General features: G+C 43.9%; 1 protein-coding gene across 5 annotated transcripts in view; it reads right to left on the bottom strand.

The window, feature by feature from the left end:
* Nucleotides 1-982: 982 nt before the first annotated feature.
* Nucleotides 983-19,602, bottom strand: part of WDR47 (WD repeat domain 47) — a 46,349-nt gene continuing 27,729 nt past the window's right edge. For 2 of the 5 annotated variants that reach the window (XM_037050423.1, XM_037050424.1), the window contains exons 7-16: nt 18,620-18,798; nt 17,961-18,224; nt 14,934-15,009; nt 12,857-13,014; nt 9,441-9,610; nt 8,697-8,873; nt 7,898-8,029; nt 4,089-4,174; nt 3,717-3,849; nt 983-2,335 (exon numbers count right to left, since the gene is read on the bottom strand). In XM_037050423.1, the coding sequence (XP_036906318.1) occupies nt 2,193-2,335; nt 3,717-3,849; nt 4,089-4,174; nt 7,898-8,029; nt 8,697-8,873; nt 9,441-9,610; nt 12,857-13,014; nt 14,934-15,009; nt 17,961-18,224; nt 18,620-18,798 (1,518 nt within the window). In that variant the 3' untranslated portion in view covers nt 983-2,192. Of the gene's footprint in view, nt 2,336-3,716; nt 3,936-4,088; nt 4,175-7,897; nt 8,030-8,696; nt 8,874-9,440; nt 9,611-12,856; nt 13,015-14,933; nt 15,010-17,960; nt 18,225-18,619; nt 18,799-19,602 lie in introns of all 5 variants that reach the window. The other 3 variants (XM_037050426.1, XM_037050427.1, XM_037050428.1) reach the window with 2 other exon arrangements.

The following is a 19,602-nucleotide window of genomic DNA, read 5'->3' as shown; positions in this document are numbered from 1 at the left end:
TCCAGAGCCCAGATACAAGAGGGTCTTCAAAGCTTACTACTTCATAGTGAAAAAGGTGGAACCCTACATTTTATTAACATTTTTGGCAGGAGGTTGAGCTGGTCTGTATCAATAAATTGCCCTTTTTCCTAGTTTCAAACTTAACACTAATGACCTGCTATAATATCTAAAATGTGTGAAATTAAGCACGAAGGTACATGAAAGGTGAGGTGGTGAGCACAATACAGTGTATGGGCCCTGGCTGGCATAGCTCAGTGGATTGAGCGCAGGCCTGCGAACCAGACGATCGCGGTTCGATTCCCAGTCAGGGCACATGCCTGGGTTGCAAACTGGTTCCTTGCAGGCTAACTACCAGCAGGGGATGCACAAAAGGCAACCATACATTGATGTTTCTCTCCCTCTCTCCTTCCCCTCTAAAAATAAATAAAATCTTAAAAAAAAAACACAATACAGTGTGTGGATGATGTGTTGCAGAACTGTGCCCCTGAAACCTGCATAATTTTGTTAAACAGTGTCACACCAACAAATTCAAGAAACAGGAAAAAATAAAGGGATTAAACAGAAAAAAGAAAAGAAAGTAAAGAGGTGTCTGTAGTCTATTTTTAGCAGAGTTCCCTTCTGCATGCCTGAGAGGTAGAAAAACTGTGTACTCATTGAATACCCACAAACAATTGGATTGCATTTCTTTCTACGTGTACCCAGCTCAACGCATTTGTAGTCTGGGCTAGAATTTATAAATACTGCCAGGTTTTATTAATGAACTTTCACAAGATATGCAGGATAGGAAGTTCTCTAGATCTTGAATAAAAGAGGTAGAAGACACACAAAAGTTGTGCGGATGCCAAGGGTTAAAAATTAAATTAGTGGGGAAACGTTAGACCAAAACATAAGAAAGTAGTTGCCCATCCATCAGACCACACTACCTCCAAGGAAACTGGAAAAAATAACACTCTAAATGAGAGCCACAGATACTGAGAATGGGAACAGCTTCAGGTACCAAGAGGTCTTTATTGAAATAATAGCACAGTTACACTTCTATTACCCTTTCAACTTGTGTAAGATAGCTTAGAAATGCTCGCTACATACAGTGCACAGACAGTTCAATAATTAAGACCAATTCAACTGCATCTGAAATAAATAAAATAGCCTATTTAATAATTTAAAGTAAAATTACTGTACAATATGAAAATAAAGATACATTAAGTGTTAGGCTCTACAATGCCATTGAAATAAAATCATTATTCTGCAGTACATAAAACAGTGCAAGAAAAAAAATCCAAATAAGCTTTTGGAGTGCAAAGTTTAAAATTTCCATTTTTACATTATCATGCAGGTATAGCATTGCAAGCCATGCTATTGTCTATGGCAAAGGTGTCATTTTTAGAGGAGAATGCCAGCCAGGAAGTGGACGGTACCATCAAGGGCCGCGTCACCCCCGCCACTGCGCTGCTACTGCAGCGCAGTGTGGGAGGGAGGTATCCTGTTGCGTTCAAAAAATTGAACTTAACAAGTTTCTGAAGCAAACACATTTACCTTTGAAGCCTGAAACAAAATAATGTGACAAAATAGTAATTATATCCCTGGTTAAGAGAAAAGAAGAGGCCTATGCCACTTAATGAACTAAGAAGCAGTTTCCCATCCAGCTTTCAACTCCAGAATGATCCTCAGTGAAAACAACCACATAACTTTCAAGAGACATAAAGTTCTGACCTCTAGCTGGTAAGTGATAGAATATCATGGGATTTTGAGAACAACAAAATTCATTTCTGGACACCTATGTTTAATTAATCTGTATAGAACTTGGTTGTGTTACATGTAATAATATGCTTAAAACACAGTTCAATTTCAATGTGTATATAAAACGGTTATTTCGGCAAAGACCAAGGAATGCTTTAATACTAGACTGTAAACACGCCATCCACCTCAACTTGGAGGGCACACTGACAACGTCAGAGCTCTGCCGAAGACTTTGGCAATGGGACGACACACAGCAGGTCACAGCGGCACGCGCTCGCGTGGAAGACGAAAGCACTGCAGAATAACACGGCCGACAGTTCCTACCAAGGGGCACAGGTCACAGGGGCCTCTTCATGCTAAGCCACTTCCTGTCAGTCTGTCCTTCAAATGTGGAATTGTCACAACTCAGTAGTTTAAGTCCCCGGCTTTCAATGCCTAGACTGACACTGGGGGCACTATCCACTGTAAGTCCAGAGGGTCACAGTTCTGTCTGCAGAGGATGACAGGAAGGACAGGTCCTTGGTGTGCCACCTGCACTGAATCACTTTGTCCTTGTGCTCCCCCACCACCATGATGGGGAGCTGTTTCGTGAGGTCTCCTAGGTTAAAAAAGAGGAGAGGTTGATTTGCAATACAAAACGAGTAAAGGTTCAGGTTTCACAGACTTCCTGTTCCTTTAAGACATCACAGTATAAAAATCCTATACTATATTAAGGGAATACGTTGAAAGATTTAAACAGGGACAAATCACGGAACACTTAATTGTCAGCAGTATCCAGCTGGCTTCTCCCTGTTTTCAGTGTCAGGCTCCTCTGCAGGTGTCTCTTTTCCTGCTGACTTAAAGTTCGGTATCACTCAGGAGTCAGCCTTCAGATTTCTTGTTCCCTTTATCTCTCACTCCCTAGGAAATTCCATCTAGTATCATGGTACATGACCATTTACATACTTATGATGTACACATTTCCTCTGCAACCTTGACTTCTCACCTAAGTTACGCAGACTAGTATCCAAATAGCTATTTGACATCTCCCTTGGCCGCCTGACAGCCATCTTAGACTTAACTCGTTTGGCCCCAGCTGGTGTGGCTCGGTGGCTGGCTGTCACCCTGCAAAGCAAAAGGTCACCTGCTGACCTGGTCACCCTTTGATTCGAGGTCCAGGCACACGCTCGCTGGAGAGAGGCAACATTGATGAACACTGATTGGTTGACCAATGTTGCTCTCTCACACAGATGTTTCTCTCCCTCTCTTCCTACTTCTCTTTCCCCTCTCTAAAAAAAATTTAACTTGTTTAAAATAAAGTCATTCCCTCTGGTTAGAGTGCCATCCCTTACACCAAAAAGGTTGCGGGTTTGATCCCCGGTCAACCGACTGATGTTTCTCCCACATCGATGTTTCTCTTTCTCCCTCCCTTCCTCTTTCTGAAATCAATAAACATATCCTCAGGTGAGGCTTAAAAAAAACTTAGTTTGTAACCTTTGTAATTATGTCTTCAGTATAAAGTTTCATTTTTAAACATTCATAAAGCAAATCTGTATACCAACTGGGGACAGAGAGAGGGAGATGAGTAGAACAGGTGCCTTCCTCCAAGATGGCATGTGCCCCGTTGGGGGATCAAACTTGCCACCAGTTTGGTGTATGGGACGACACTCCAACCAGGTGAGCCACAGCTACGGCAACACACTCAGTTTTTTAAAGCAGGAGCAAAGAATACACAAATGCATATTTCATTATCCATCATCACTGAACTCAAAGTGATTCAGTGTAATGTTGATTCTTTTAACTATGTTTAAAACTATTTAACAATAAAAATAAGGCTAATCAATTTATTTAATAATTTGCTGTAATCATCTCAATACAGTGCCAGTTATTTCCTTAGTAACTACTTAAAACTAAAATTTGAAAACGTTTTAGAGTCAGTCCCAAATAGAGTAGAAGAGACTGAAGAAAGGAAAGAGGCCAAGGGCAGAGGCCAACCTCACCTTGCAGATCCGTCACCTTTATTTTCATGTCGTAGGACCCCGTCAGCAAGTAGTGGGCTCCGGGAGAAAAGCGGACAGAGCGCACGTCGCTGGCATGTGGGTGGTAGCTCTGCACCATCCTGCCCCCTCGGATGTCGTACAGCATACAGCTGGAGTCCTCTTGCCCAGTGGCCAAGAGACGGCCACTGGGATCCACGGCTACGGATGCCACCGCACTGCCTGAGGGCAGGAGGGGAGGAGTTGCGATGTGGAAGGGTCAACAGCGCTAAACCGCAGCAGCTCACTGTTCAGAGCCACACACTAAAAACGTGATGCAGCCTGCCCACACTGCTCGGTCACGGGAAACCCCAAATTAACCGCCNCCCCTCGGATGTCGTACAGCATACAGCTGGAGTCCTCTTGCCCAGTGGCCAAGAGACGGCCGCTGGGATCCACGGCTACGGATGCCACCGCACTGCCTGAGGGCAGGAGGGGAGGAGTTGCGATGTGGAAGGGTCAACAGCACTAAACCGCAGCAGCTCACTGTTCAGAGCCACACACTAAAAACGTGATGCAGCCTGCCCACACTGCTCGGTCACGGGAAACCCCAAATTAACCGCCAACCAGTAAACACTTGCACCTTTTATAGGGAAAGCTATGGAGCAAGATTCTGTGAGACATGAGAAAGCCCATTCTCTTGTCCATTGGGAGAACCCCCTGGGAAAGCATTGCCTACAGTGCACTAGATGAGCCCCTTTTCCTAACACGGGGGAGGGGCCAGGTGGAGTCCCATCTCGCATCACAGTCTAGCTGGGAGAACAAGAAGTTAAATAGCAAAATATATTTTAGGGCACACTGTAGCAAACGTCTCTAAGCAGCACATGGCTAACTGCCAACAGGCACTGCACAGAAAGCGACCTCTGAGTCCATAGGCTGAGCCCTAACTGCAGACCGGGCATCTCCGATGGGGCAATAATGCTCCCGGGGCGGGGAGCAAAATGGTTCTCGGGGACAATAACTTCTTAACCATTAACAGCAGTTCAACAGGAACAAGTGTAAAGGACACATGGACAAAAACTAAGGGGGGTGGAAATGGGAGGGAGGGAGGGAGCACGGGGGTGAGTGGGCTGGGATGGGAGTAAAAGAAAACTGTACTTGAACAGTAACTAAATTTTAAAAAATGTGTATAAAAAAAACAGTTCATAGCCCTCCAAAGCTCAACTCTACCCAACAAATCTTATTTCTCAGTATTGAATTTCTCTTGTTAGAAAGACCTTTCAGTTGTTCTCCTTAGCTGGAGAAGTAATGAAAATGAGGTGGAAGAACACGGCTCTAGACTAAGGCAGCCTGGGAAGGCTTCGCAGAAGAAACAAATAGAAGTTAGATCTTGAAGAGTAATAAACAGTACGGGGGGGTGTTTATGTGTATTACATTTTAATTACATAAGTAATTTAACTTTAATTATGTACTTATGTAACTAATACATACACATGTCATTTTAATTACTTAATTATGTAAGTAATTTGATTTTAATTACCTACGTAACTGAAAATACCTTTGCTCAAAGTTTTTATAAAGAGGAGGGCTATCAGGGTCAGGAAGAATGACATAAATAAAAACACTTATGGAGAAAGTATGAAATGTTTAGGGATAGGAAGCCTAGTCGGGCTGCGGCGACTTGGTTTAACAAGTGAACGTAAAAGGGGGCTCGGAGCCACACCCCCGAGCATCCTGAATGCCGAACCGCAGGGTGTGGGCCTGCCCCTGTGCACAGGGACAAGCCGCTGCAGGGTTCTGGGGAAGAGAGCTGCGCCGTCCAGGCAGGACTCGGGGAAGATTAACCTGCATGAACGTGCATCAGTTAAAATGGACAGGCTATCAAAGGGAGGGCACTGGCAGACAAGATAAAAATAGAGTAACCAGAGAATAAGGGCCTGAATGGGGAAAGACAGACTTCAGAAAATATTCGAATAAAGAATCACCATCTGGGCAAGTAACTGCTTGGATGGGGGCAAAAAAGGAGTGGAAATGAGCCCTGGATTTCAAATCTAGTTGTGTGCGGAAACAAGAGAAGCATTATCAAAAACCAGGGAAATGGGGAAAAGAACGAATTTGCAGGGGAAACACAATGAGTTTAGTATTTACACACGCAGAGTTCATGGTGCCGAAGAAATCCAGGTTCATTCATTCCACAGAGTTCTGAGATCACTACTCCCTTGGACCATGCACTATGGCAGGTGCTAAATCTTCTCTGGAAATAGAACACAGAATTGCTGCCTTTGTGACCAGCAATAAAAAGTAGACAAATACACAATTTAATATATTTGTGAGGTGCTACTGAAGCAAAGACCTAAAGATGAGAAGGACCTGATCACGAGAGGACAAGTGGAAGAGTATTTCAGGCCAAGGGAACAGCATGAGAATTCGCTGCAGGTGGAAAGACCAGCACATTCCAGGAACTGAAAGAAAGATGCCAGCGGTCAGAGGAGAGACTAGAAGGGCGCACAGCGCCAGATCAAGCAGGGCCTCGTGGTTCGTGATAAAGAGCCTGCACTTTAACCTCAGAGCAACGAGGAGACATGAGGTGTTTTAGGGAAGGTGTCATGTGCTCCGGTTGCCGTGTGGACCACAGGCCGGAGGGGTCAGAAGAGGAGCAGAGCACAGTAAGGAAGCTCTCGCAGAGGCGAAGTTGAGGGATGGGGCTGTATCCTAGAGTGGCAGCAATAAAGATGAAAAGCAGTAGGTGGGTTTAAGATAGGTGTTGGAAGCTAAAACAATAGGATTTGTTATGGACTGGCTACTAGAGGGGAGGAGAGGGGCCCCAGGGAGATGCCAAGGTTCCTGACGTGAGCAATGTTGTGGGTGGTACCACTTAAATGAGGAGGTGGTACTGTGTATGGCTTAAACCAAACCATGGAACGGGGCCCCTCCCCTCAAAAGTAGCTTGAGATGGCCTGTGAGAGATCCAAGGGAGAGGTCAACTAGGTGGGTCCGAAACATCAGCTTGGCATGCAACAAGTTTGAGCTAGAGATAAAAAATTTTTTAAAGATTTTATTTATTTATTTTTAGAGAGAGGGGAAGGGAGGGAGAAAGAGAGGGAGAGAAACATCAGTGTGTGGTTGCCTCTCACGCACCCGCTACTGGGGACCTGGCCAGCAACCCAGGTATGTGCCCTGACTGGGAATCGAACCAGTGACCCTTTAGTTCGTAAGCTAGCACTCAATCCACTGAGCCACACCAGCCAGGCAGAGATAAAAATTTAAGATCTGTCAGCAGATGATTTATACTTAAAGCCAGGGGAACAGGTGCACTCATCTAGAGAAAGAAAGAGAACAAAATCCTGAGCCCTAGGGAACACCCAAATTGAGAGGGTGAGCAGAGAAGTAGTTACCCAGGAAAGAAAAAGAAGACTAGAAAGCCGAGAAGGAGAGAAGAGGTCAGCTGCTGCGTGTCACCGAGAGCTGCGGTCAGATGGGGACTGAAAAATGACGTGACATGTGAAGACCTGGAAAAGGCCGCTCTCCTGGTGTGCCTGTAGCAGAGGGCAGACTAGAAAGGGCTGAAGATGGAGGCTGAGCAGATGGGGAGCAGTGGCTGTAGGCAAGAATCCTGAGACATCTGGTAAGAAAGGGAGTGAAAACTTAGGGTCAGAGCTGGAGGGGGGAAGAAGTTCAACGGAGGAACTTGGGGCATTGACAGTTCTATACAATTGTCGAGTATGTTTAACAGAGCAGTGGAGACGGAGAGATTCGGAAGAGAGGGCGACACTAATGTTGCATGAGAGAAGCCAACAAAAAAATTGAAGTCTCTCAATGAGAGAAAAGGAGCTGAACATAATTTAGACAACCAGGAGAGAGTTGAGCGATACATTAAAGGTGAGTGTACAGAAACTAAACAAAACAAAAATATAATTTCTAATGCCAAGTTCTGAGTTCTAAAATGACCCTGCTAATGGGATAATTAAGGCATGATACTTAATCTCCCTGAGCCTTGGTTTCCTAAGATGAATATTATTTTTACAAATAAAGTAATAGCTAAGAGCATTTTGAAAGAATTTAAAGTAATCCATAAAATACCCAGTATCATTTTACTGCTGTTCCTGTTGCTTTTTATCACATACATTGCAGAGCAGAGGAAGCACGTAAGTGCGATTTACGGTTCCTTTCTCATCGAAATTCACGTAAAGCCCAGAACAACTCACCAGTTCCGTGGAATGTTGTGCCGACCACCCGAACACAGCTTGGTACTCGCAGATCCCAGAATCTAACAGTCTTATCCTGGGAACCGGATGCGATCATCCAGCCGCTCCAGGTGTAAAGCGCTAGGATATGTCCTACGAAAGATCACATCCTCAGTCAAGCCCGTGGAAGAGCAGCTTTCTGTAACACATTCCGAGCTCCGAACTCCTCGTTCCTGGGCATATGACGGTCTGCTTACATAATACATAATGTCATAGAGATTTTATATATATATATATATATATATGCTACATATATTAAAATTCAGTAAAACACACATCAAAGCCGTATCGAGTAAACTTAATCCTTCTTGGTTATTCAGTATTTTAGGACATTATAATTAGCAATGAAAAAATGTTTTCATTTAAAGTCACAGCACATTTTCCTGCGGAAGCACAGGACTGTGGGGTTGGGTCACCAGCTGTGGCAGAGACAGACCTCAGGTCGGAGTTCAGTTCTGCCACATTTGCCGTGAGACACTGGGCGAGTCGTGCGCCCTGTCATGTGTAAGACGGAGGTAAAACTTCCTGCCTCACAAGGCTGTTGTGGGGTTAAGTAAAGGAACTGTGGGCATGAGCAGAGGGCTTCGCACACAGGGAAATGTTAGCCATCATCGCTGTGTCACCTAGAGCACATGATTTAACCTTCTGAGAGAAAAAGGTTTTCTGTTGTGGAGAAATCCGTCTGACGGACTACACCCCACTGATGGAGTGCGCAGGCTGGACAAAGGGAGGGCAGCCCCGATGGATGGACGTCACGTACCGGTGTGGCCACTCAGTGCGTGCAGGCCCTGCCCTCTCTGGCAGTCGGTGGTGTAAATGTTGCAGTCCCCCGCCCCGGCGCTGATCAGAATAGCCCCGCCGCTCTCCGGGCCTTCCATGAACGCCAAGTCTCTGACCGTCCCATCGTGCATGCTGAACTCCAGATCCGGTCCTGAAACAGCAGTAGGAATTAAAACAAAAAGATGCTGCTCAACTTACTGTGGTAACTCGAGGTTGCTAAACTGCCTCAGGACTGGCCAAGAGCAATGGCGGAGGGGTGTGATTTATATCTGTACTTAGGGATTGATACTATAACCAATCTCACTTGACCGAGCAAAAAAATGTCAAGAAATCCAAATACTGGTCCAGTCATCACCTCTAAACCGGAGCTACGTGGAGAGCCACCTTCTCGTCTTTTATCCCAAAGGAAATGAACGAGAAGACAGATACGCTCTAGAAAATGTGTGTCAATACAATGCTGGTGGTTGCCAACAAGTCATTTTTCTGATAACGATAATTTTCTAGGTATTAGACACCACCTGGCCACCTATAAGAACTCACTGAAAAAAATATGCCTGATGAATACAACTAAGCAACCAGAATGTAAGAAAATTCTTACGGCTACATCCTTAGACTTTATTAAAGACGGTACAGGCGTAGCTCTATTAAAGAGCTATGAGGGCCACAGCCTGGGGAAGAGGTGAAAATGCGTTGGCGAGCGGCTGCTTCCGCCCTCGGGCCCTACCTGTCGCATTGCACGTCTCTGCGTTGAAGGGCAGCACCTTGACATATTTGTCATTCGACCCTGTCGCCAGTAACTGTCCGCAGGGACTCCAGGCCACGCAGTAAATGGATCCTTTATGGTGTTTGTTCCTTTTAAAACGCACCACTGGCTGCTTAGGGACGTCATGTGCACTGGGAAAAAAAATAAAGACATTTCAATTTCTTGCTGCTTGTTCTGGAGGGAGGGAGCAAAAAGAGTATCTGAGAATATATTAATAACAATTTTCAAAATCTTAGAAGAAATAAAGCATATTTAAAACCCAAAAGTCAAATTATAAATCATTATTATTACTAACCTAACTCTTATATCAGTCCACATAGGAAACAGGATTTTTTAAAAGTCTTCATTTCACATGTTTTCATGGATTTTAACTCAGAAACACTAAATAATTTTAACAAGAGCTAAGAATGTTTCCAAACTCAAGAAGTACAGTAAGTATTTATTCATTTAAACCCTCACTCTAGGGTATGTTCATTGATTTCGAAGACAGAGGGAGGCACATGGACGTGAGCGAGAAACACCAATCAGCTGCCTCCCGTACACACGACTGGGGACCCAGCCTGCGACCTGTGGGTGCACAGGACAAGGCTCCAAACTGAGCCACCCAGCCAGGCCTCTTTTAAAAAAAGAAGTATTTATTAAACATATAATCTGAGCAATCGCCTGGGGCTAAGGGAAGGCAAGGAATGGATGAAAAATAAAGGACTCGAGAGCTCCGCCCGAGTTTAAAATCGGGCCAGGTGAGTGTCATCATGACTACCGTGTACAGTAAAGTGCGCTGACAACATCAGGCCTCTGTGAGAAAACGCACAAGCCTTTAGAGACGCACCCTAAGGGGTGAAATGACATAGCCAAGAACTACCCGAAAATACTTTAGCAACCCAGCAAACAAAAAGGATAAAGCGGTATGACAAAAATCTGGAAAACTACTGCATTTCAGGGTACTGGTCTCTACTTTGGAATTTGCTTACAGACTGATAAATCTCCAGTGCCCAGAAGGTACCTTATATTGATCTAGAAAATAGATCAGATCCAAAGATTCTCTTTTCAGCTGCACACCCAATTCATCACTGGGTCTGCTGACTCTTCTTTAAGGGGATGTTCCCTCCGTCCATCCCGCTCTGTCCCCACTGCCGTCACACCAGCCTTCAGGAACAGCAGCCTTCTTACCTTTCTCCTAGCCTCCACCCTTATGGTCACCTGACCCACGTGCAGCCAGGCTGAGTATTTCAAAATGTCATTAAGTCACAGTACTGCTCAGCTCAAAACTTTGAACAGCTTTCCAGGGCACCCAGGGTAAACTCCAAAATGGCCATAAGCTCTGCAGTCTGTAGTTCATGTCTACCTGTGACATCATCACACCCCGGCTCACAGCCTAGTTCATGTCTACCTGTGGCGTCATCACAACCCAGCTCACAGCTCCCCAGCCAACCTGGACTCAGTTCGGCTCCTCAAAAAGCCGAGCTCCTTCTCATGGCGTGTTCCCTCTATTCGGGATGCTGTCCCTTCTCTAACCCTGGCTAGGGTTAGGTTCTACCCATCCTGAGAGCTCAGCTTTAGGACCGCTTCTTCAAAGAATCCTCTCTCTGAGTCCCCAGCCGGCTCAAATCCCCATTTTTCTGTTACCACACCTTGTACTGCTTTCTTGGGACACCTAACACAACGTATAGTTACATTTGTTTGTGCTTATTTGCATAATGCTCACCTTCCCCACTAAACCAGGAGTGACATGAAGTCTATGAACATGTTGATTTCATCACCGCTACCCCCAAATCCTAGAATAGTACCTAGCACATACGAGCTCAAAATTTGTTAATTTATTTTCATAAAAATCACTTCCTTCACAAAGAGTGTATGAAACATCTGTGCAGCATAACAAATACCAAAAGGAGGGGCGGTAGCACAAGGTCAGGATAACCCTAGATAGCCACACCGTGGCCCTGCCTCCACAGGCAGCAGGGCCTCCACGCCCCGACCTGGAATTCTGCCTATCCTCTCACGTGCACTCCCAGGGCACGCGAGGAGCGCGAATGAATTCGATCCACGTCACCTACCAGGAGCCCTATTCCCTTTCCCAGTCCAAACGCTCCTGCAGTCCAAAAGCCTGAATCTCTGGGTTCAGATGGAGAGCTACAGCCCAAGATGCAAATAAACAACCTCACCCCCCTGTTCTCCAACCTAGGATTATAATAAAAAAGACTTAAGAGTGGTTAAAATCAATTCTGGAATATATATATAATGTGTATTGCTTTTTATATTGAAATTTTTAAGATTATTGGCTTATTTTGTTTGCTTTTTTGTCTACTGGTATGAAAAGCCGTCCATTTGTGACATTCATTGCTCTAATCGCAAAATCTACCAAAGCTCATGATCTTTATGACACCAATTTTGATAGTAAAAGCCTTAACAAGTGAATTGAGAAAGAGAGAAATCAAAGAACTTCAAATTCAGTCTTCTATGAGGTTACATATAGCTAAGCTATTTGCTTCCTTAGTAATGAGTTGGCCAAAAAGTTTGTTCTTTTTTTCCGTAATATGGCTTTAGTAGTGCTTAGCTGTCTTTAGCTTCATTGGAAACAATTTTGTTAGATTGTATTGTGGAAGCTGTCATATCAGTGTGCATTTTTTAAAAACTTATCAAAATTTGTAAATTTTTGTGAAGCCATTTTAATATTGATGATGAAAGAAAATATACTATATTTTCAGCATATTATGTTTTATTATTTCAAGAAAGATAAAAACGCAACTGAATCACAAAAAAAGATCTGTGCAGTGTATGGAGAAGGTTCTGTGACTGATCAAAGGTGTCAAAAGTGGTTTGCGAAATTCTGTGCTGGAGATTTCTCCCTGGACGATGCTCCCCGGTCGGGCAGATCAGTTGAGGCTGCTAGCGATCAAATCAAGACATTAACTGAGAACGATCACCGTTATACCATGTGGGAGATAACTGACATACTCAGAATATCCAAATCAATAAAGGTATTGGTGAAAATGAAAAACGTGTCTTTCATCTTATGGAAAAAACCATCCGGACTTTTTGGCCAACCCAGGATGTAGAGAAGCCCCATCCCAGGGTCCGTGCCCATCAACCCGGAGAAGGCTGACGGACTCGGGTGCCAGCCTTCCTGTGCTTGTCCCGAAAACAGGGCTCATGTGCAGCATGGGTCCCTGGGAGGGACGTGCGCGAGAGGCAACTGGTCGACGTTTCTCTCCCTCTCCTTCTCCCTCCCTTCCCCTCTAAAAGTAAATAAATAAAATCTTTTAAAAAAGTATTAGAAAATAAAAATAAAAAACATAATAAAAGGAAAGGAAAAGAAAGTAAACACTACTGAAGGACAATTCTGGAAAAGGGACCGACACAAGCCACCTATCCCTTACCTCGGGTCGATGACCTCTGGGTAGGCACACACTCTCAGAGTTTTTGAATTTGAACCCACAGCGTACAAGCCACCGCCTGGGTGAAAAGCCACCGCTCTGACGGCCTGTGTGTCTTCCAGCGTGTTAATACAAACAAACTGCTTCTTTGATTTGTCGTCCTACGGAAGGAAGGAGTGCGAGAGTCACCCCATGAAAGAACTCGTCTTTGTCCCACTTTACATTCACCTGGACGGTCTTATTCACTCCATGCCCACACCCTACAATCACATGTTCTTTTAAATGGCAAGTCCGAATTAACTCCAATCTTCCACGGTTTGCTACTCCTCGCTAAACCAAGCTGAGGCAGCGAGGACACACTCAAGTGTCTCTTCACTTACTGTGACAAAACAGGAGAATACGCGTCCCCACAATGAGCTGTCCTTAACCACCAAGGAGACATCTGGCCCACATCTCACTCTTACGACAACAGACATCTTTTGTGTTTTGAAAAGAAGGATAGAGAGGACTATTCTTTCACACTTTTAGGGTAAAAAAGAGTTTGCCATTATGTGGAGCAATGAATACATTAATATTTCAAACTGAAGTTGTGAAAAGCCCTTCTTCAAATTGTAAAAATGATTTTAACTTTTCTCAGAGGGGTGGGAGCTGAATGGAAGAGGGCAAGGGGCAAAAACTGGGGACATCTGTTATAGTGTCCCTTAAATTAAAATGAATTTAATAAGAACACTTCATTCAAGCCTCCTGTTTGCTCCCAACTGTCCGTCCGCCTGCCCACCGCCCACCTGCCCACCGCCCACTTGGAGCAGGTGCAGGGAAGCGGTTCTGCACCGAAGCTTTAGCAACTCCTGCAACTAGTGAATCCCGGGTTGAAGCCCCCCTGCTACCCTGACCAGGACCGACTGGACCTGGCACAGGAACCGCCAGACTGGGTCCGATCAACAAGTCCAGCCTGCCCCTGTCCTGGTGAAGTCTGGTAGCAAGTTCACACACGGAGGGAAACCACATCAGCTCGGGCTGCCTCTGAGAGCTCTGGGGCCACTGTGACTGCGTCAACAAGGAGATTATGCCGTTCAACACCCAAACCTTAGTGTATTCGTGCGATACATCCTCGTGGGGGGTAGGGGCAGCCTGATGTGGCCCATATTTGTCTTATGTAACTGAGTGAATCCTTACATTATTTGTATGGACCTGTCCCAACAGAAATGCTACAGTTTCTAGTAATCCGTATACAAGAAATGTGACTGCTTGCCCAACAATGAATAGCATGGGCAGATAAGAGAAGAGGGGAGGGGAACGACTGATGAAATGGTCTACAGCACATTAATAATAATTACTAAGATCTGCTTTACACTGGAAGTGGCAGAGCCACAAATAAACTTATTTGTTCTTCTCCAGTGTGCTTTAAACTTTTTAAATTTGTTGCCATTTAAAAAAATAGTTCACAAGGGATTGAAGGGGGGAATAGAACAACTGTAATGGTATAATCAATAAAATATATTAAAAATAAAAAAAAAAATAAAAATAAAAAAATAGTTCACGTAAAAATCTACATTTCTAGCTTTTCTTGAAAATTGAAAGAACTGTACACACCAGGCAAGCATTATTGTTTGTGCAAACAAATATTCCTACGTATTTGACACAAAGTCGGCCTCATTCGTCTTTGTTACCTGTGCGGCCCCTTTAGCACCTGAAATAATGAGTTTGTCTGTGGGGTTAAACTGGGAACTGCGGAAAGTAAGACAGAGCAGGCTGTGCACTGGTTAGGAGGGAGGTCTGGTCCCAAAGCGAAAACGTGCAGGGATGATGGCAGTGCGCACGCCAGGGGGACGGACGCACTGCGGGGCTCAGAGGGCAGTGCACAGCCGTAGCTCACTTCGGGCCATTAACAGGAATGCTCTGAAACGTGCTTTCTGAGGCAGCCTCTTCCCTCAGTAAAAGCTCGACCACCTTGAGATAAATTCCAGCATTAACAGTAACGATTACTTCTAAGCATGGTCCATTCTTTGAGCTAAGAATTCCTTAGCAAATGCTGCACGTACACGTCAAAACAAGGAAGCCCCCTTCCCCAAAGCCTTACCTCTTCCCCTCTCGATCTTGACAGGTTCCCTGAAGAATCTCCAAGCGGCGGCTTGATGACCAAATGTTCTGATGAGCTGTGTGAGCAGAAAATCAGACACAGTTTACTTTGAACATCAAAACAGAAACTAAATTAATTAATGTATCCATTCAATCTCCATTTTTTGTTTGTTTTTGGCAAATGACCCTCACTGTCCCCAAAGTTACTGTCAGGGGCCACTTATGAAATGGCTCTGGACCCAGTGACACCAAGCATAGTTGTAAGGAGGGAGTGAGAAGTCATTCCAGGAAAGAGATTAAGTCGAAGGCTACAAATTTTATAGTGAACTGGCAAGTACCTTTCTTTCCCCTGCTTAGTTCTAGAATCCTGGTTGCTGTGATGAAATCCTACCCCAGGCAGGAACTCGAACTGCTGTTTATGAGAACCATCTGGCCCAAGAGGAAGGAAGCACTACCAGAAACTGACAGCTGAGGATCCCACTAGAAAACAACGTTTCCACTTAACCACTTTTTGTGAGGTCAACAGGTGGACAGATCCACTCAGACACGCAGTCCTCCCTTCCAGTCAACATCTATTTAATGTCTCACCCTTTAGGGACAGCCAAGGAGTCCCATATACTGGAAGAAAGCCTCCTAGATGAAACCCAGAGACAACTACAAACAGGAAAGGGAATTTATAAGAAGAGAGGCAGTTCAGGAAACAAATGCTACAAAGACATAATTAAAATCCTTGGAGATCTAAGAGGAAATAATGAATCCAGAAAAAGATCTATAAAAAAAATTTTAAGAAAATTTAGAGAGTAAGGAAGAGCTTAGAAACCAAAAATACAGTAGTAGAAAAAAAAACCAAATCCAGGGTGGAAAAGTCAGCAGGCTTCATACAAAGGATCAGATCCAAACGGCATCAGACTTCTTGGCAAAAGCAGTGAAACAGAGCAAGGCCTTTGAAACTCCGAGGACTGATTCCCATCCTATGCTAACAAATCACATGTGAAATATGCAGACATGCAAGGTCCCAGAAACCTCCCCTCGGAGGCACCTCTTGTCCTGAAACCACAGGGGGCCCGACCGAGGGAGGGGCAAAGGCAGTCCCAGGAGGGCAGTGTGGGGAAGCCCCAGGACTCTCTGGGCCTGAACACAACGGCCTAGAAGCAACGAGCATGAATCAGGCAGGGGTCTCCAAGGGGCAAAAAACGGAAAACAGAAAGTACTGTACATTGTTTTAATGTACTAAGAGGTGTTTTATAAATGTACAGTTCTGTCGAAATACCTGCAGAGCGTGTGTGACAGATACTAAGAAAATCAAGCCTGTGTGCACACACACGCACCCCCAAAATGAGGCTACTCCTGTCTCAGGAAAAACAAAGGGTACGATGAAAAGGAAATGTAATCATATCACATTGTACTACATGACCCAGGTGTAAACAGCATTTACAAAATTTGCACTGAACACCCGATTTAAACAAAAATTGACATATATTGGAAAGGAGTAGACAAAGTGATTGTGTTGTGAGTGAGGAGTACAGTAGCTAAATCTAACTGACAGGGAATCAGTGGATAATAAAATTGCAATAGAAGCATGCTCTGGCTGGTGTAGCTTAGTGGATAGAGTACCAGTCTGCAAGCCAAAGAATCACCGGTTTGATTCCCAGTCAGGGCACTTGCCCAATTGCGGGCCAAGTCCCCAGTAGGGGGCACACAAGAGGCAACCACACATTGATGTTTCTCTCTTTCTCCCTCCCTTTCCCACTCTCTAAAAATAAATAAAATCTAAAAAAATAAAAGCGTTATTCAGAAATGTGGAGACACACAGCCAAAGAAACAGCTAACTGCGTGGAAAATGCCAGCCTACAGCAAGTGGAAATCATGGCCAAAGGTGGGAGAGACAGGAAACTCTTTCACATTAAGCCTTGAAAAGTGCTATTTGTCTTTTTAAACCATGTATGTGTATTACTTTGATACAAATAAAAATTAAATTTTAAAACTTGAATTCTACTTTTGGGAATGTACAAGTGTTATAGGAACTATAATAAAGAAGCATATACTAGATAAACTTATGCTCTTAAGTATAAAACCAGAGTTTTTGATACTAAATACATATGGCTGATTCCTATAAGCATCCAAATGCCAAAAGGAAGTCATGCATTTTCAAATGAACCTCTCTCAGAGGTGATTAACATCAAGAATCAATTAAATAAATGCTCCTTAACTTTTCCCCCTGAATAAATTAACACTTGCTTACTTATGATAGCAAGATAAAAAATTCTCCCTGACCAAAGCCATCAAGACTGTCTTGCAGTAATCATTCCACCACGATATAAAACAACTTCTTGTGCCCTAGAAGTCTGTGAATGAGATGATGTGTTAAAGGGTACCAACAGGAAGGAAGGAAGGAAGGAAGGAAGGAAGGAAGGAAGGAGAAAGAAGAAAGAGAGAAGGAGGAAGGGAGGAAAGAAGGAAAGGAGGGAGGGAGGGAAGAAGGGAGAGAAAAAGGAAGGAAGGAAGGAAGGAAGGAAGATAAGGCCTAAAACAGTATCATCTCTCAGTAAGATGGCTTACAAAAAAATAGAATTGTCTTGGTCTGATAAGAAAGCAAAAGGAAAATAGGGGAATAAAGACTATTAAGAGACAAGTTAGTATGCCCTGGCTGGTGTAGCTCAGTGGATTGAGTGCCAGCCTACAAACCAAAGGGCTCCTGGTTCAATTCCCAGTCAGGGCACATGCCTGGCTTGTGGGCCAGGTCCCCAGCAGGGGGTGCCCGAGAAGTACTGATGTTTCTCTCTCTCTCTTTCTCCCTCCTCCTCTCTCTAAAAATAAATAAAAATAAAGTCTTTGGGGAAAAAAAGAGTCAAGTTAGTAGAAGAGAATATTGAAAACTGAAGGTAAATTAGAAAAAAATTTGATTGGTAAATGAGCTCCAAAAATTTTTTACTTGCAAGGCTCCAAAGAAAAGTTTGGATTTCTATATGTATGTCCGTGCATCAGCAGGAAGTTAGCGTTTCCAGATTTTACAAAGCAAAGCACTTACACTTGGTTTCCACAAGGAGGAGGCGACTCCTCAGGAAAAGGGATGTGATTTGTTGACCCTGAATTACGAGGGGTGCTTGTGGAGACACTTGAAGCATCATGTGTCAGTCTCTGGCTGGAATCTTGGGGCGGAGTAGCAAAACCAGTGATGGAAGAATGATTAGATCCATTGCCTTTGCTCCCATTACATTGCTGGCTGAGTGCGGACACCTCATTGCCGAGGCTATCCATTCCAATATTCAATTCACCCAGCTTTTGAATGGACCTACAAAATGAATAAAAATTAAGTATTTCAAAATATAAACTTAATCACATTCCTAACATATAGAAGATCAAAAGTTTCATAAGATAATAAGTATATGCATGTATAATATATAATGTCTGGCAAGTTTCATACTAAAAAGTTACTGGTCTTCATCCCTGGCTGCTGTGGCTCAGTGGATTGAGTGCCAGCCTGTAAACCAAAGGGTGGCCGGTTTGATTCCCAGTCGGGGCACATGCCTGGGTTGCAGGCTGAGACCCCAGTTGGGGCACTCCAGAGGCAACCACACGTTGATGTTTCTTTTCTTTTCTCCCTCCCTTCCCCTCTCTCTATGAATAAATAAATAAATAAAAATTCTAAAAATCCCTTATGTTTAAAAGCATGACTGAAATACCAACCTATGAAGGAACTGTTCGGTGAGGTTCTGTGGCTGATCGGGCCCATCCTCCTGATTCACACCTCCTTCGAGCAGCATCTGCTGGTAGATCTGTCGCTGCTGCTCCTTCTGCTCCAAATGCTGCTGATAGCGTAATCTCTGTCTGTAATATTCTTGAAACTGTTCCGTTGAATCGCGGAGCTTAAAAATATTAGAAAGATATATCTGAGCCGACGATGATCGACTATGTCCCTACTCAGTAAGTGTTGAATAAAAGACCCCGAGAGCCATATCTGACAACTAGAAAATACTTAATACACTGCTCTTTGAATAACAGCATAGCATCCATGCATCTTAGTGGTCAAGCAGACCAGTTCATTCCCTTTATTCCACAGCAAGAGGCTGACCAAAATGAATCTCGGATCCTGGACTAACCCCAAATGAAAATACAAATTACAGTGGTCACAAGGGGGATCTGGTTAGAGAATATGAATGTAGATAAATGCTAATAAGAATCTATCTACACTACTTGAGAAAATATTGACAAGCTGCATTCATATTTAATAAACGCGATATTAACCTTGCTCAACACATTTAATTTAAGCATGTAAATGGTTTACTACATTACTCTAGAGAGCAACTTATAAAAATTTCCCTCAAAAACGATATTTTAACTCAGGTTTCTAATGAAATAAGTGTGTTAAACTTAGCAGTCCAAACATTCCTACTTCACTCCGCTAGAAGAACTGCACGGCACTCACTCCACTCACAGGACTTCAATATCAAATAGTGAAGGCCAACCCTGGCAAAGAAAGAGTCCTCTGCCCAGCTGGAGTCTGGCCACATTACGTGGGTCATGTGACCAAACGATCACCTCCAAAACTGGCCAACGATAATAGACAGCTCACTTAACCAGGAGCCTTGTCCAGCTAACTCAAGCTAACACTCTCCCTTTTCCAGGAAATAGTAATAATCCCCCTCTATTTCATAATTTATAGCAATAAC

This window comes from Sturnira hondurensis, unplaced genomic scaffold (genome assembly GCF_014824575.4).
Source record: "Sturnira hondurensis isolate 20B ecotype Veracruz unplaced genomic scaffold, ASM1482457v3 Scaffold0006799, whole genome shotgun sequence".
In the NCBI taxonomy this organism is placed as follows: domain Eukaryota; kingdom Metazoa; phylum Chordata; class Mammalia; order Chiroptera; family Phyllostomidae; genus Sturnira; species Sturnira hondurensis.
The sequence above is the reverse complement of the archived record's forward strand: the minus strand, read 5'-3'. Positions and strand labels throughout refer to the sequence as shown.